Genomic DNA, 17,500 nt, shown 5'->3' on the forward strand with positions numbered 1-17,500 from the left:
TCCCATACGCATACATATACATATAAAGAGAGAGAGAGAGAGATTTATATAGATATATATATTCTACGACCTCTGTGCCCCAAGAACAGGGAATACTCAGAGACACTATAATTTCAGCGTTAGTATAAATTTTATGCAATCACACAAATACTCTTTCAAGGATCACCCTTAATGTGAACCCTGTTTTATATGACTATTAGTGATTCTCCTTTGCTGCCACAAAATCAATAAATAATTCAGTATTTTGTGATATTTCATCGCTCCTTTTTTTACATTTGCTATTCTTTTGCTTCACTACATTTTTGAGAGGTTTAAACTATTAGCAATTGCAGACTACTGAGATTTTTTTGCTGTTTTTGTTTTTACTGATTGCAGTCGCTTATGATACCAGATTTAGTTTAAATACCTGAACTTTCGAACTTTCATCTGCTGTGTTACATAAATAGTGTATCACATCCTACCACAAATAAAATCCTACATCAAGAAAAAATGGTAAAATACTGCTAAATCTCAGTCGGCTATGCATTGTGAGATAACAGTCTATACAGATAAACAACATGCATAACCATTCACGGATAGGATGCCAGTATATCACAGAACATCCAAGAACACACACACAGAACACACACACAGAACACACACACACACACACACACACACACACACACACACACACACACACACACACACACACACACACACACACACAAACACACAAACACAGACACACACAGGCACGGCCGGCCTTAGGCATAGGCAAACTAGGTGACCGCCTAGGGCGCCATACAGGCTGGCCTTGTAAAGGGCGCCTTATGTAGTTATTTATTTATTTTAATGTTTGCGCTCTTCTTGGTGTTGGAACCAGAGGGCGGAGGGTGGGGGAGGGGACGTGAGCACCCTCCCACTTACAGCTGAGGGTTGGCTAGGAGGCTTAAAAAAAAAAAAAAAAAAAAAAAAACCTTTAGTTGGCGGTGAGAGAGGCTTCTCTTTTAAGGAGAAACTTGTGTGCGTCATGACGCCAACGTTACCTAATGCATTCTGCAGTTCAAGCGACGTGCATGTGATGCACACACAACGTTGTGTTCTTTTTAATGGATGCGTTATGTTTTATTATTTTACGGTATGCTGCTGGCTAAGTTTCAGCATCAGGGCCTAGTGTGTGAGCATGTTTATGCATGAGCAGTTATGGCTTAGATTTAGAGTTATTGCTAGAGGAGGAGATAGCTTTAATGTTATTTATGCTGGTGTCCATGGGTTAGGGTTAGAGTACGGCTTAGGAAAGGAGATAATTTTAGATTTATGCTTGTCTGTGTTATGTTGTGTGCCTGTGTGCATTGTGTAGTTGTACAGTTAATGCTTAAGTTGCTGCCCTAATGTGTGGAGTTGGGGTTAGGGCCAATGGGAGGGATAGGATTAGCACACTTCGATGTGGTGGTACAGGGCAATAGTGTTGCAAGACTCTTTCATGGAACTCATTCTATGTTACAAGTACATAAAGGATATCAAAAATTATACCTCTGTATTATAGTAACTATCTGAAATGTATACTTGTAATTGGCTTACAATGCAAGCCAGTGAGAAATTATATTTTTATAACTCCCTTGAAATACTATGAATCCTGCTAAATAACCAGAAATACAATTGTCACACTGGTAAAAAAAAGTGAAACATAAAGCTTAAAAACATTTCCTTTTCTATACACCCTTAACATCAAATAATATAATGCTCCCATCTTAACGTTACAGCTACAGACTGAAGCCCGAATGAGAGCTGTAGCTCCCTCCCTGATCTGACACCCCTCAAACACTAAGCTGAGGAATAAAAAATGTTTATTCTCTCATCTGGTTCTCCTCCCTTCTCTCCTAAGGGGCAGCATTATGTCCATCCTTAATGTTTGCATGAGGAGTACACACACACACAAAAAAAGCTTTCTGTTGAAAAATGTTGCAAAATTCTTGCTCCATTTGATAAACTTAGTCCACGTTACAGTAACTTCATTTTCATTGCAGACTATTTCTGTACATTTTGAGGCTGGCGTATTCCGGAGTTCATTCAGCTGCACTAAGCTGAACTACCATTTTTTCTAAATAGGGAAGCATTATATTTTTGTATAAAGCTTGAAAAGGAAGGATGAGATTTTTGCAGATAACACACAAATACGGTTTTGTAAATGTATTATATAGAATGTATAGGTTTCAAATGACAGGTAACTATGGCTATTTGAGTTATAATCGACGGGTGGTTGTAATTTTTATGACTGGGTCCATGAAAGTTCAGTCTAACAAGATAGACTGGAGAGAATTTAAGCCTATCCATCTGATTATCTAGATTTACCTTGGAATTGACAAGGGTACTACTCCATTTGACATGTAGAAGGTTGTTCCAGAGGTGAAGAATACATTCCTGCAGATCACACATTGTTCCATAACTCTCACTGAACAGAATTTGGAATTCAAGCTTGCTTGTTAATAGAACTAGCTTGAATTCAAAATGCAATTCAGTGAGTTATGAAACTAATCTTTAGCAGTACTGACTGACTGCGTTCTTTAATCGTTTAAAAACAACGATTGTAACACTTGCTCTCCCCCCTCTTTATTTTTGGCTTTGTCCGGAATTCTAAGCAAAGAAGTTGAGATGCTTACAATTGTGCCTGCTCTTTTGTGGTCGAAGGTCAAGTGGCAGGAAAACCTGGAAAAGGGGGGTATGATCTTGGAATTCTGAGTTTTCTGTGGGACATGGGATGCACCAAGACTAACCTGGGTGAGACTGCAGTACCAGATACTGTTTGTACACATGATGTTTAAGTGAAAGATACATGTTGAGATTTTACATTTTAATTTTGTACTCTGCTAGTTAAGCTTGTTGACTGTAATGGGTAGTCTGTATATGTTGTATTCTAGGGAGATGCTGTGCTTGTTTTACTAGTTTTAGTACATTGGCCGAAAGAAGCCATATTTCATTTGAAAGCACTTCACAAGAGTGGTCACTAGTCCAGGAAAATTGGTTAAGTATTGGAGACCCCCCCCCCCCAACACACACTTTTACCTTTTTGTTAATTTTATGTTGCTGACACTGTTTAATGTTTATAGCATGTTGTAATTTTGATCTTAGACTTGCTGTGGTGATAACTGTCTTTCTAATGATGGAAGCATGTTTTTGTCTTTAAACGGGTTGGGAGGGTGGCCTAATGGTTAAGGCGTTTGCCTTACAAACACAAGGTGCAGGGTTGGAGTCTCACAAGGGATAATTGGCTAGGCTTAAAATGGCTTGCAAGGGCAGTTAGCCTAGTACTAATCTATGAACCTATGAACCTAAGTATTTGACTTATTTATTGGGAAGTAAATACTGTGGGAAGAAATAGCCAGGGAATTGTTATGGCTAGGCTTGTATAGGCCCTAGGGCCGATAGCCTAGTACCAACCTATGAACATAATTTAGGCCATTGGAATGGCTAGGCTTACTACAGTTTTGGACTAGGGGCTAGCAATGCATTTGGGTGGCAGGTCTATTTATGACCGAGGTGTGTGAAGGAAAGCTATTGATATTTTTCTACCATTTTCCCAGGATAGTTTGTTATTGTGGATTTTGTTTTCCTACTTTTACAAATATCCAGTGAAAGGCAAACTGTTATACTTTACTGTAAGAGCTTTTGCATTAATACCTGTACTGCTGCAGTTTCAGTTTTTTGGTCAACAGTGTAATAAGAAGTTATGTACTCACCATAACGTTCCATCTGAGTACGTAACTTCATTTGTCTGCAACCTTTGGGTCTTGGATCCGATCTCGGATCCGTGCCGGCAACTTATACATAGCTTTAAGATCCGAGCTCCTAGCTCCTCCCCTTACCCATAATCCCCTGCCAACCCTGACTGACCTCAGATCAAGTTTGCCCTATAAAAGCAGCTAAAGCTACATAAGTCCCGAAGGGAACTAAGGACAAAGGACATACAGAGACTAATTTCTGCAAGCCGGGGGGATGGTTGCAGACAAATGAAGTTACCTACTCAGATGGAACGTTATGGTGAGTACATAACTTCTTAATCTGAAGTAGGTACTTCATTTGTCAGCAAATTTTGGGACAGAGTCCCCAGCTACCTGAATTTTGGGCAGCCATCATGTAAGGATGTTCCGGAGCACTGCGGAGCCAAAGGATGCTCTCCCTCTGGAGATAATGTCCAGCTTATAATGACTGATAAAGGTATAAGATGAGGCCCACGTGGCCGCAGAACAAATATCATCTAGAGAGACTCTAGACCTAAAGGCAGCAGAGGTAGATATAGAGCGAGTAGAGTGCGCCCGGACTCCCTGAGGTGCGGGCCTCCCAGAACTTTCATACGCCAAAAGAATACACTGTGAGATCCATCGTGACAAAGTGGTCTTTGAGACAAATTTACCTAGGTTAAATTTGGTAAAGGAGATGAACAACTGGTCAGATTGTCTATGACCAGCAGTCCTATGAATGTAGAAGCGCAGCTGTCTATGCACATCTAATGAATGAAGCTTGTGTTCTCCTTTATTCTGATACTTAGGGAAGAAGACTGGCAGGTTAATGGACTGAATGATATTAGCCTCTGAAGCCACCTTAGGGAGAAAGGAGGGACTGGTCCTGAGGTACACTCTATCCTGGTGAAAGACGAAGTACGGGGGTTTTACACAAAGGGCCTGAAGCTCGGAAACTCTTTTCGCTGAAGTGACCGCGACCAGGAACGCCGTTTTCCAGGAGAGGTACTTAAGATCGACCGAAGCAGCAGGTTCAAAAGGTGGAGCTGTCAAGGCCTGTAGAACTAAAGATAAATCCCAAGGGGGTACAACTTCCTTGACAGGAGGTCTGAGCAGGAAAGTACCCTTGAGGAAGGTTTTGCACAACTTTGCTGTAATCAAAGGGCCTGATTCATGCCCCACATGGTAATGAGAAATAGCTGCTAGTTGAACCGTGACCGTAGAGCAGCTAGTCCCCTGATGAAATAGGCTTGTAAGGAACTCTAGCACAGACGGCAATGGGGCTGTGAAGGGGTTTAAGTTATGATGTCCTGCCCAGATGGAGAAGCGCTTCCACTTACTAAGATAGACTTTCCTAGTGGAGGGTTTATGTGCTGCTACTAGGATGGCTTTAACTGGGGAAGAGATGCCGGGAGTCCTGACTAGGAGTGGAACTGGAGCAACCAAGCTGTCAGCTTGAGGTTGTCCAGGTTCGGGATCGGGAGACCTAGGGGGTGAGATATCAGATCCGGAAGTGGATCCAGAATCCAGGGAGGATTTACCAGATGAGACCACAGGTAAGGGAACCACATTTGATGAGGCCAGAATGGGGCAATGAGGATCATTCTGCTCCACAACCGACTGGCTTTCTGTATGAGTTTCAGCATCAGGGATAGTTGAGGGTAGGCATAAAGTAGACCGGGGGGGCCGAGCATGCACCAGAGCGTCTCTCGAGGATTCCCCGAAGGTGGGAATTAGAGCAAAGAAGCTGTTGTATTTCGTATATGAGGGAGAGGCGAAGAGATCGCAACAGGGTTGCCCCCATATGGCAAAAATCCATTTCGCTACCTGGGGATTGAGAGACCACTCGTATGGGGAGAGGATGGTGCGGCTGAGTCTGTCCGCCAGTATGTTGGACCGTCCCGGAATGTGTGTTGCAACAAGAAAGCGGTTGGTAGAGATCGCCCATTCCCACACTCTCATGGCCTCTCGACAGAGAGGTTAGGACCTGGTTCCCCCCTGTTTGTTGATGTACCAGACCACTGACATGTTGTCCGTCTGTATCGCAATAGTTCCTACAGGAAGAAGGTTCTGCAGTGCTTGCAACGCCAACAGCACCGCCCTCATCTCCAGGACATTGATATGCAAAGAGGTCTCTGTGTCATTCCACGTGCCTTGGACTGTCTTGCCTGAGCAATGCCCCCCCCCCCACCCGAGGCGAGGTGTGTCCGTGGTCACCGTGGTCAGAGGAGGGGGCGTGGAGAAGGGACGTCCCGTATGGAGGTCCGGAGATTGGAGCCACCATAAGAGAGCCTTCCTGCACTCCCTGCTGATGGAAATAGGGTGGTTTAGGGAGTAATGTTGAAAGGACCATTGGACTTGAAGGGTCCATTGCAGAACCCTCATATTCAGGCGAGCCAATGGCAAAAGAGTGATTGCTGCTGCCATGGAGCCTAGAGCCCTCAGGACCAATTCCAACGGTGGAGCTTTTGACTGGAGGATGGCCCACACATGAAGCCTCAGGGTTTGAAGTCGTTCCGTCGTCAGGAATGCTAGAAGGTTTCTTGTATCCAACTTGGCACCTATAAACTCTATCACCTGAGTCGGAGCAAGAGAGGATTTGCCCATACTGATCATGATGCCCAGCTGGGGAGCAAGCCAGAGGAAGTAGTCCATGGCTGAGCAGAGTAGATGCCTTGTCGGGGCAGTCAGGAGCCAGTCGTCCAGGTACGGAAAGACCTGCATTCCCTGGAGTCTCAGGTGGGCCGCTATCACTGCTAATACTTTGGTAAACACCCTGCGGGCTGTGGTGAGACCAAAGGGAAGGCCCCTGAACTGGTAGTGACTGGCTCCCAGCCGGAAGAGGAGGAACCTCCTGGATCATCTGTCCATTAGGATGTGGTAGTACGCATCCTTGATGTCTGCTGAACACATCCAGTCGTTCTCCCGCAATAGGGGGAGGATGGATTGAAGAGTGACCATCCGGAATTTCTCTTTGGTTACTGACAGGTTCAAACAGGAGAGGTCGAGGATGGGCCTTAGGTCCCCCGTCTTTTTTGGCACCAGAAAAAACCTGGAGTAAAAACCCAATCCGAACTGGTCTGGGGGGATGGGTTGGATGGCTCTTTTTTCTAGTAGCTGCTGGATCTCTGCAGCTGCTACCTCCCTCTGATCGGGTGGTACATCGGGGAGGTTTCTGACTTTGGGGACATGGAACAGGGGAATTTGGTAACCTCTGGATATGATACGAAGCACCCAGCGATCTGATGTGATGGACTCCCAAGCTGCCAGGTGCCTCGAGAAATGCCCCCCTCAGGGTTGCTGCGTGGGTCGATCAGAGAAGGTTTCTCTGGACCCAAAATTCTTCGGGCCCCCTCTGCCTCTAGGGCGGCGTCCTCCTCTGCCACGGAAGGACTGGTTGTCCGGAGCAGGCTAGGAATGTTGCGATTTCCAGAACCACATCTTTTTCTGTCCCTTTTGGTTCTTGGAGAAGGACCTCTGGGGAGCAGAAAAGCGGACTCCGATGGCAGACAATGTCTTCCCTTCCTTTTCGCTCTGGACTAAAGTCTCACGAAGGGTCTTGCCAAATAAGGCAGAACCATCAAAAGGGGCATTCGCAAATGACGCCTTGAAGGGTTCCGCGAAGTCACAATGATGGAGCCAGGCCTGGCTTCTCATGACTAGGCCTGCTCCGCTGGCTCTAGTGGCTCCCTCTGTGGCATGGGACAAAAGCCGCATAGAGGTATTCGATACAGATCTTAAGAGTGGCCATGCGAGTGGAGTACAATTGTTTGTCCTCCACTGACATGGACTCCGGGGGGAAAGCAGCGTACTCTTTGATAAGGTCTCGCTGCATCCTAATAATGTGTGCCATATAGTTCAGGGACCTTACTGGGAAGGTCGCTGAACTAAAAATCCGCTTCCCCGGGCAATCCATCGAGCGGGACTCTTTGCTCGGTGGATGGCCAGAGGGGCTCTCCTGAGCTAATTCCCTCTTGGTGGCTGCCGCCACCAACATGGCATCTACGGGGGCACCCTTGCTCCAGTGGGGTCTCTCTGAGGGGGGGCTCAAAATCTTGTCAGGGTGCTTGGGAACTGGCTCCACAGTGTCCGGCTCCTTCCACGCCCTGGTGGTAATAAGGTCCACCAGGGGGTTGGCCGGAGGGGACACCCAAGAGGTAGACGGGCCTGCTTCGAACGCCTCCAGGAACACAGACTCGTCGGAGGAAGCCTTGGGGGCAGACCCCCCCCCAATCCTGAGCATTTCCATGATGTCTCCGAAGGAGACATCCTCGGGGGGTGACCTTGGAGAGCCTTCCCCTTCATCCAAGTCCATATCTTCTGTTAAGGACTGGGGGGAGTCCACGTGCCTCCTTTTACACTTCTGCTTATGAGGAACCTCCTCGGGGGGGGGGGGGGCTGTCCGAGGAGGTCTCACCAGCAATGTCTCGTTCCAGGAGTACGACTTGAGACATCGAAGCAGGCTGTCCCTGTGGCCGGGTGATGGAAGCCTGATGCAGCCGAGAGGGAGTGCAGGATGGATACAAAGCAAGGGCCGGGGGTCCGGATGCGCTCAACAGTGCCCTCTCCACCGCATCGAAGGCCGAGGGAGAGTCGCTCTCTCTGGGATCCAAGAGCCGACTCCCACTCGGATCCGATGTTGGGATCGGAACCGGCGCCGAGACCATCGGATCCGAAGGACCTGTGTGCTCCGACCTGGACGGAGCCGAAGGCACACTGACTCCCTCGGATCCGAAGCTCGAGCCACGGCTCCGAGAGCTCGGATCCAACAAGGATGGACCCGACAGACTCAAGGGTAAAGTCGGCGCCGAAGCACCAAATACTGTCGGCGCCGACCCACCCCCGGCTCCAACGCTCCCCAGCTCCGGACGCTCCGAACCCAGGAAGCCGGTCAGAGAAGGAGCTATCGGGGCAAAAAAGGGTGTTGAGCTGCCCCCCCGAAGGGGGGGAGAGGCAGGAGCACTCCCATCTGCAGCTGGGCCTGGATGAACCTTTGCATCATCCGGTCAAAGTCCGCATCCAATAGGCTATAGGTAGATCTCGACGAGGCCACCGAGGTGGGCCGGGAGTGCTGCCTCGATGACCTCGACGGAGATCGGGTATCCTCCTCCTCGGGTCCCGGAGAGAGGCACGGGGATCGGATCCGAGGAGGAGGGGACCTGGAAGCCATGGAGGGAGAAGCCCGCTTAGCCAGGGGGGCCAAAGCGGAGGCCTCGGCCCGCCGCTTGTGGTGCTTCTCCCTCCTTTTCTCCCTCCTGGCCTCCCTCTCCTCTGGCGCCATAGTGGGAGTTTGAGTCCCAGCCGGGGGGAGGGGGTCAGGAGCGGCAGCCACCGAGGACTGGGGTGGTGCCACGGGAGTACTAGAGGTCGAAGACGAATCCAGGGGCAAAAGTCCTGCCAGAATCAGCTTCGACCTACAGTCTTTCAGTGCCCTGGGGTTGAACGCCGTGAAGATAGTACACCCAGAGGAGAGGTGTTCAACCCCAAGGCACCGAACACACAGAGTGTGGCCATCCGCCGGTGAAAGCTTATGGCCACACTCGGTGCATTTGGAAAAAATAGGCTTTGGGGCCTCCGACATGACACTATAAAAAAAATTAAACTCACTCACTCAAGGCCCCAAACACACAGTGACTCACACACACACTACGCACCAGCGAAGGAAGGGGAGGAATCGCACTAAAATTAAACTAGAGAAGGACTAAAAAAGGGAACCTAAACACACTCAAACCTTTTAGCAATAACTGTCAAGAAATTACAGAAAATACAAGGCACTTATCTGACCCAACTAGGAGCTCAAGAATCTAGTAGCTTTCTCTAAGAGCGGCAAACTATATCTAAGGTCAGTCAGGGTTGGCAGGGGATTATGGGTAAGGGGAGGAGGGAGGAGCTAGGAGCTTGGATCTTAAAGCTATGTATAAGTTGCCGGCTCGGATCCAAGATCGGATCCAAGACCCAAAGTTTGCTGACAAATGAAGTACCTACTTCAGATGTTGCATATTTTTAAATAGGTCGTTTATATTGGAAAAATCTGTTCACGTTAGCAAGTAATTCTCTTAGAAATGTAAACAAGTGGACTTGCAGGCAAAAAGTGCTGAAGTACCATTCTGCTTTGTTGCTAGGGTTTGCCAGTCCATGCCCTAAAACATTACCTATGTGTTTATTAGCTAGGAGCACACTTGTTTTTGCTCCCTGATGGCTCTTGTACAGCTATTCTATTGAGGCAGTGTAGTTCTTGCTTGTGTGTTTGTGTGTGCAAGCTCCAGTACAAGTAATAGTTGCTGTTTATTGTGGGGAGTTTGGAGAACAAATGCTTTATTGCAATTAGAAGTTTATATGAAGGAAACTGGTAATTTTTTAGTACTATCTGCCGGCTTTACCATAGCTTACAGAAATTTTAATATAGCTCGGAGAAAGGGGGGGCTTAAAGTTACATATGCCAAATGTTCAGTTTTCTTTGCTTAGGTGTAGGGATGCTATTTATTTTTTGAGGCAGATGTGATAAGTGAGAGTCAGTATTCCACCTAGGGGCGAAAGGCAGCCCTAGTTGTGGGACAGAGGAAGTGGGAAATGTTTCTGGTTCAGAAGGGAGTTTAACTTTTGTGATCTGATTATGACTTTGGATGTTAAGTAAAGGGTCAAGCTAGATGCAAAGAATTCGGCACTGAATGAGAGTTTCAAGTGTGTAATTTTGGTTATGGGAAATGAACCAGGTGGTAATAGCATGGTTGGGCAGCATTTCTGGAGTACAGAAGAGCACTGTGTTAGTTTTTTTTTTAACTTTAATAGTTAAGGTGTGTGAGACTAGCCAGGTACATACTTTATTATGTTTGCTAGTGATATGCCTGATGTAAAGACTATTCTTCATCTCTAAAGTGATCATTATCTGTACTTTTTTCCTAGCCTCCACAGCATCACCATTTCCTCCATAACTACTCATCCTTTCTGTCCTCTGCTGTAATTTTTCAATCTTACTATATGCGTAGCCTCCTGGGTTTCTCTCCCTGCCTCTCCATTTTATCTCCCACTGTTTTTTTTTTTCTAGGAGCTTGTGCTAAGATGCAAAAGATTTCTCACAAAAGCTGTTGCTGTCATTTGTATTGTTATTAGGTTGACAAAGATTACACCAGTTAGGAGCCCTTTATCCCTTACTCAGATAGTCAAAATCTTTTACTATATCATGTACATATTTATATTATGTAATTAAAAAAAATCTAATTCCCCCATGTAAAATACTAACGTGATGCAAGATCTGCAGGCCACAGGATCAAACCTCAATCCATGCCTTTTTAATAGATGCTTTTATTACTTTCATCCATTTTCTTGCTTTATTTTTTGCCCAGGTTTTGCATTTTTTTTATTTTTGCTTTGCATACTTTTAAGTTTCAAGGTTGCCTCCCTTTTAAACCTCCTATTTTTGCATTAAAGCTAGTGTCACACCTGACAATGAACTGTTGAATTATTTTTTAGTCAATGTTAATAAACAGTTTATCCAATGTTACAACTGAAAATGAACTGTTCAATTGTTTTTCACTGTCAATATCAATAATTTATTAAACTTGTATTTTTATCTTTATTACTCTATCACTCATTCCAAGATACTGAAACCTGCACTTAATTTTACCTGTAGGCTTATTTGTGGGTGTTATGGCTTTTGTCTAAAATAGACCATGCATGTCAAAAATGGTACTTTTTTTCCAACTTATAAGAGGAGGTGCAGAGCCAGGACTTTTTTGTGAAAAACAGGGTCCTTTGAGGCTACAACCCTCCATGTGAGTAATAGCAGACTTACCTCTGCATAAAACATAGATGTTGACAAATGTTAATAAGCAGCCCTCAGACTGCACTTGCAGTTTAACTACACTACAAGGTATCTGTTACAGTATGATTTTTCATGCATTTAAAAATTGAAAACTGGAGTGCTTTTGGTGGGAGTGACCCATGTGTGGGCATGGCTCAAATAGGGGTGTTCCTTAAGTATGGTGTGGGTGGGGCTTAAGGGGCGCCACAGCAGTATTTCGCCTAGGGTGCCGTTTCAGCTAAGGCCGGCCCTGCCCACAGGCAATTTGGAGACTCGCCAATTCACCTACTGGTATGTCTTTCTGATGTGGGAAGAAATCACAAAACCTTATGTTAATGTGAGAAAATAATATACAGCTAAAACTGTTATCCAGCTGATTATACAAAGACCTGTGTTTTAATTTCAGTCACTTGGAAAACCAAGACAAGACAAAATGAGGAATGTTCAGTTGAACTTCACACCATGAAAAGTGTACAGATTTACTTAAGTTTTACAAGTTAAAGTGTTTGTTTTATCTGATATCTAGGCAGCACAAACATGAACATCAATAGCCCTACAACTAAAAGGGGGGGGGGACTGCACCACACTTTCAAGAAAGAGATACAGTAGTTACAACTGTAAACATATATTTATAAATCTTATTATAGTACTCATTTCACAGGACAGCAAGTGAGCTTTTTAAAAACAAATATGCAAGTATGTTTACCTTTTACTCAGATAAAATCTATTACATACTTATACCTTTCATTTCATAAATATTTTAAAAATGTATCAATTCAGTTCTTACCTGAAGAAGTGCAATGAATAGAAAAAATGCATTTGCTGCTCTTCTGAACTGGGAATATAGGAATCTTGGCAGGAATGTAAGTACATTATATTTCGCAGTGCTAAAAGACAAAACACAGTTTTGATTATATCCACATAATTCATGACCTCCCAAAACTACAACATGAACACAGTCTGAATGGCCATACATCCTAATGACTTACTCTTAGAATAAATACTGAATATTAATTCATAAAAATATTTACCCTGCTACCATATGTAACAGTAAGAAGCTTTTGTATGCAATATTTCAGAAAAAAAACGTAAAACACAGCTGCCCTTTTACCACGTTTGGAATTGGAAACACAGGAACAATGCTAAACAAGTGATCAAAGAACAGTTAGCCTACTATATACACTTAAGCAGACACAATTAAGAGAGGCATGCATTTCTTTTTTTTGAAGCACATGGAAGTGCTAGCCTCCCAAATCCAGCAAGACTATACATGACAGTCCTGGAGTAAATTTATGTCGACCCATCCAACCATCAGGACTATCCCTAAAGGTAGCTAAAGCAGTACTTTACTTGACCTTTAGTAGTAATGTATTCCATAAACCCGGAATACACTGAGTTAAGAACCTCTCTTTCAAGAAAGTTTTGTTCATCTGCTGCTGCAGTGCAGATGTTTGTTGAACCACTGGTTTTGCAAAGAAAGGGAAGGATAAACAGGATTTGCCTAACATTGTTCAAAAAGCAAAAAAAAAAAACAATCATCTCTGAGCAGCCTGTGGGCTACTGAGTATAATGAAAGCTGTGGTAATCTACAGGGAGAGATGAAAAATGTAAGGCCTTTGAGTTTCTTAGTAAAGCATCTTTGAGACCTTTCTAGTAGAGCAAAATGCCCTGACTTATTAATACTAAAATGGGCATTATATTCGGTGATGACTTTGATACCGGAAGAGTACAGTGGGAGGGTTTTTTTGTTTGTTTTTCTTTGGTTCCCAACGACAATCGCCTGAAAATTAACTGGGCCAGATAGAAGGACTTCCTGACACTGGCAGAAACATGATCAAATGAGACAGAATTGCCCACTTAAGTACCTTGGACTCGTATGACCGTTTTTGTCTGAGAGGGGAGTACCATTTAAAAAACAGAAAATGGGAACAGCTTTCTTACCAAATGTTATTACACTGCACTTTTTTGCATTTAATTTGCAGCTGTTTTCAGTACACCACATAAGTGCATATTCTAGCCCATCAAAGTTGAAGACCTTAGCAAACACTGTCAACAAAGTACAGTTGTGTACACTTACCATAAATGTAGATGTTCGAGTGTATTCACTGTTGCAGTCATTACATTTTGGTTATCTGCTTGCAGGTAGCCCTCAGTCGGCCTAATTATCAAAGTCTTGGGTTCTGCGTCAGTTGCTGTCTCATCTTCCATGATATCAGGTAGTCAGGGGTATAAAGCATGTAGCCGATGCCAGTACATCAGTTTTTCTTGACCCAGATGTCAGCTGCCCCCCTAATGGAAAGCAATTATATACAAGGTTACACCTCCAACAAAAAGCAAATACACCAGAAAGCTTTAAGCATAGCAAGCAAGAATAGAGGTATAGTCAGTAGAAGTCAGGGGGCTGGAGGGATGGTAACTGCAACAGTGAATACACTCGAACGTCTACATTTACAGTAAGTGTACACAACTGTACTATGTTCTTCATGTTTCAGTGTTGCAGTCATTAAATTTGGGTAGATTCCCAAAGCTAAGGAAGGGAGGAGGCAGTTAGATAGCATTAGGACCAGCTATAAGGCCCTGCAAGACTGCAGTGGCAAAACCAGCTCTGGATTTAGAAAAAATTGGCAAGTGGTAATGCTTGGTGAAGGTATGTACAGAACTCCAGGTAGCAGCTTCTTGGATGTCCCTGGTAGGGACACCTCTGAGAAAAGCTGTAGAGGTAGATGCAGCCCTGGCTGAATGTGGTCTTATCCCTTGTGGAGTAGGTTTTCCATGATGCTTATAGCAGAAAATAATGCAATAGCATATCCACTTAGAAAGAGTTTGCTTGGAAATGTCCTTCCCCTCTGGACCTGCAGCAAATGCAACCAGCAGCTGTTCAGATTTCCTGAGAGGCATATCCTGTCCAAGTAAAATCTAAGTTGTCTGTGCACGTCCAAGGAGTGCAGTATTCGTTCCCCTTTGTTCTGTGGATTAGAAAAGAAGGTTGGTAAATGAATGGACTGATTAAGGGCCACACTGGATACCACCTTGGGCATAAAGGAAAGATTGGTCCTGAGGGACACCCTGTCCGCATGAAACATTATGAAAGGCTCCTCTGCCATGAGGGCCTGTAATTCAGACACCCTTCTTGCTGAAGTGATGGCAAGGAGGAAGGCTGTTTTCCAAGAAAGGAATTTCAACTCTGCATTTGCAGCTGGCTCAAAGGGAGGCAGAGTGAGCTCTTCCAATACAAAGTTAAGGTCCCAGGCAAGAGTAGAGGCTCTCCTGGGTGGTCTAAAGTTTTTTGCCCCTCTGAGGAATTGCTTCAGCAGTGGATGAGAGAAGAGGGGTGGCTCTATATTACAATCAGCTGAGAAGGTGGAGGCATGAATTCTGATGGAAGAAAAGGAAAGGCCCTTGTGAAGCATCTCAGTTAGGTATCGAAGAATGAGCGGTAAATTGGGCACAGTTGTGTCCATCCCCTGTGTTTGGTTCCAGGAACAGAATCTCTTCCATTTTTCAGCATAGGATTTTCTACTACTAGGCCTCCTTGCCTCCAGAATGACATCCATCACTTGCTTACTGAGGGATGGTAAAGGAGAGGTCATGTAACTAGCCAGGCTGCAAGGTTCAGGGTTTGAAGCTGTGGGTGCAGAATCTGAACCTCCTGCTGGGACAGCAGGGCAGGGGTCTGAGGCAGGTGCCAGAAGTGACACACCGCACAAGAGGGGGCACCAATGTTGGCGTGGACTCGTATGACCGTTTGGTTTGTCCTGTTTGATCTTTAGCAGCACTTTGGAGAGGAGAGGCATAAACTGATAAGTTTTTCAAGCTGAAGGACAGGGCATCCACTTTCCAAGATTGTCTGTGGGGAGTCCTTGTGCAGAATTTGTCCAATTGGTAGTTCTGAGGGGAGGCAAACAGGTCTATCTCTGGGCTCCCCCATTTGATTCTCAAAATGTTGAATATCTTTGATTCCAGTTTCCACTTGTGTGGGTCCATGAGATTTCTGCTTAGGTCGTTTGCCAGTGTATTTAGCTTGCCTGGCAGGGATTGAGCTTGTAGGTGCACTTGGTAGCTGAAGGCTGTGTTCCACAGAGCCATGGCTAGTCTGCAGAGGGGGTATGAATGGGTTCCCCCCTGCTTGTTTATGTACCACATAACAGTGGTGTTGTCCGTCTTTACCAATAATTGTCCTGGAAGAATGTGGTCCTTGAAGGCTGTCAGAACATTCTGTACAGATAACATTTCTTTTTGAGTGATATGCAGGTGCATTTGACTCTGGTTCCATTTGCCCTGAATGCACTGCCCTGCCAGGTGAGCCCCCGATGCATAGCCTGATGCATCTGTTGTTAAGGTTTGGGCGGCAGGGGGTAGAGTGAATGGCAGTCCCTTGTTTTGGTGGCAAGCCACTGCCCACCAAAGGAACTCTGTCTTTAGACAAGGTATGATAGGACTCATTGATTCTAGGTCCTGAGAATGTTGGCACCATAGGCTTTTTAGATACCATTGTAGTTTCCTCATATGCAGTCTTGCATAGGGAATTAGTAGCATACAAGAAGCCATGAACCCCAGGGCTTGCAGTACTTTCCTTGCAGATAGCTGGGTCTTTGTGGCCAGTAGTTTGAAGTAGGCTGTCAAATGAACTTGTTTCTCTGGAGTGGGGTATGCCATCTGGGAAGTTGTATTCAAGCTTGCTCCCAGGAATACAATTTGTTGGCAGGGTACTAGATGTGATTTATTTTCGTTTATGGTGTACCCCAGAAAAGTTAATAATTTCTTTACAAATGCCAGATGATTTAATAGTATATCCTGGCTTTCTGCCTGAATTAGACGATCATCCAGGTATGGGTATATTTGAATATTTCTTTGCCTGCAAAAAGCAATGACTGGAGCTAGGCACTTTGTGAATACCCTGGGTGCAGTGAATACCCTGGGTGCAGTAGATAAGCCAAAGTACAGTGCAGAGAACTGATAGTGCATGTAGCCTGGTCTGAAGCGTAGGTATCTTCTGCAAGATTCCTTATTGGGATGTGCAGGTAGGCTTCCTTTAAATCCAGTGTTGCCAACCAGGCATTTTTGTCTAGCATAGGAAGCAGCTGATGAAGAGTTAGCATTTTGAATTTTGGGATTACCAAAAAAGTGTTTAGGATAGACAGTTCCAGGATAGGATGCCAGGAATTGTCTTTTCTGGGTACCAGGAAAAGTCTTGAGTAGAAACCTTGCCTCCATTCTTCTTCTGGAACAGGTTGAATAGCCCTGATGCTTAGAAGAGAGAGAACTTGCTTTGGAGCCTTTGCCCACTGATTTGGGCGTAGGTCTGGCCAACCGTTTGGGGTTGTTAAGGAGTGGAAATGGAATCTGTATCCTTGGGAAACTATATTTAAAACCCATTTGTCTTTGGTAATGAGTGGATTTTAAGGCTAGTTGCTGATCATCCACCTGGTCTTAACACTGCTGACACTTTAAAGTCTATTTTAGTGAAGTTACAGCAGAGTAAATTTTGATTTATTTTTTTAGTTTTTATTTTTCACATGTTTTTGTACATGGTTTTATATATTGTTTATTCATTTTATGACTTCTTTGTGATTTTATGTTGCTTTTGTCATCTGATTGGCTGGCTGCGATCATGTGACCTTCTTTGGCTCCTATTTAAATCTGATTGTTGTGACTTTGAATTTGTATTTAGCATTGAGGAAGGGTGTAGACCCGAAAGCTTCGCTGTTTTTTGCATTAAAAGTTTTTTCTCAACGTTGGTGTATCCTGTTGCTGTTTTTTGTTTCCAGTTTTACAGTGGGTACTTGCTTTAAACTATATTTAAAACCCATCTGTCTTGGGTAATGAGCTCCCAGGTTTTGCATGCAGGGCGATCTTTCCCCCTAAAGGAACAGTCACAGTTGGGCAGGGCTTGGAAGGTTTAAAGTTAAGTTAAGTCATTGTGACAGTTTACCATGGGGGGTGTCTTACTACTTCCAGCTTTGGAAGGGGGAGCCCCCCA

General features: G+C 44.7%; 1 protein-coding gene across 3 annotated transcripts in view; it reads right to left on the reverse strand.

Annotated features, from left to right (window-relative positions):
* Positions 1-17,500, reverse strand: part of ATP8A1 (ATPase phospholipid transporting 8A1) — a 3,191,789-nt gene that overhangs the window by 2,709,489 nt on the left and 464,800 nt on the right. For all 3 annotated transcript variants that reach the window (XM_044061519.1, XM_044061518.1, XM_044061517.1), the window contains exon 3: positions 12,308-12,407. In XM_044061519.1, coding sequence (XP_043917454.1) covers positions 12,308-12,407 — 100 coding nt within the window. The remainder of the gene's footprint in view (positions 1-12,307; positions 12,408-17,500) is intronic.

Source organism: Protopterus annectens, chromosome 2.part0 (genome assembly GCF_019279795.1).
Source record: "Protopterus annectens isolate FY-2018-M chromosome 2.part0, PAN1.0, whole genome shotgun sequence".
In the NCBI taxonomy this organism is placed as follows: Eukaryota; Metazoa; Chordata; order Ceratodontiformes; family Protopteridae; genus Protopterus; species Protopterus annectens.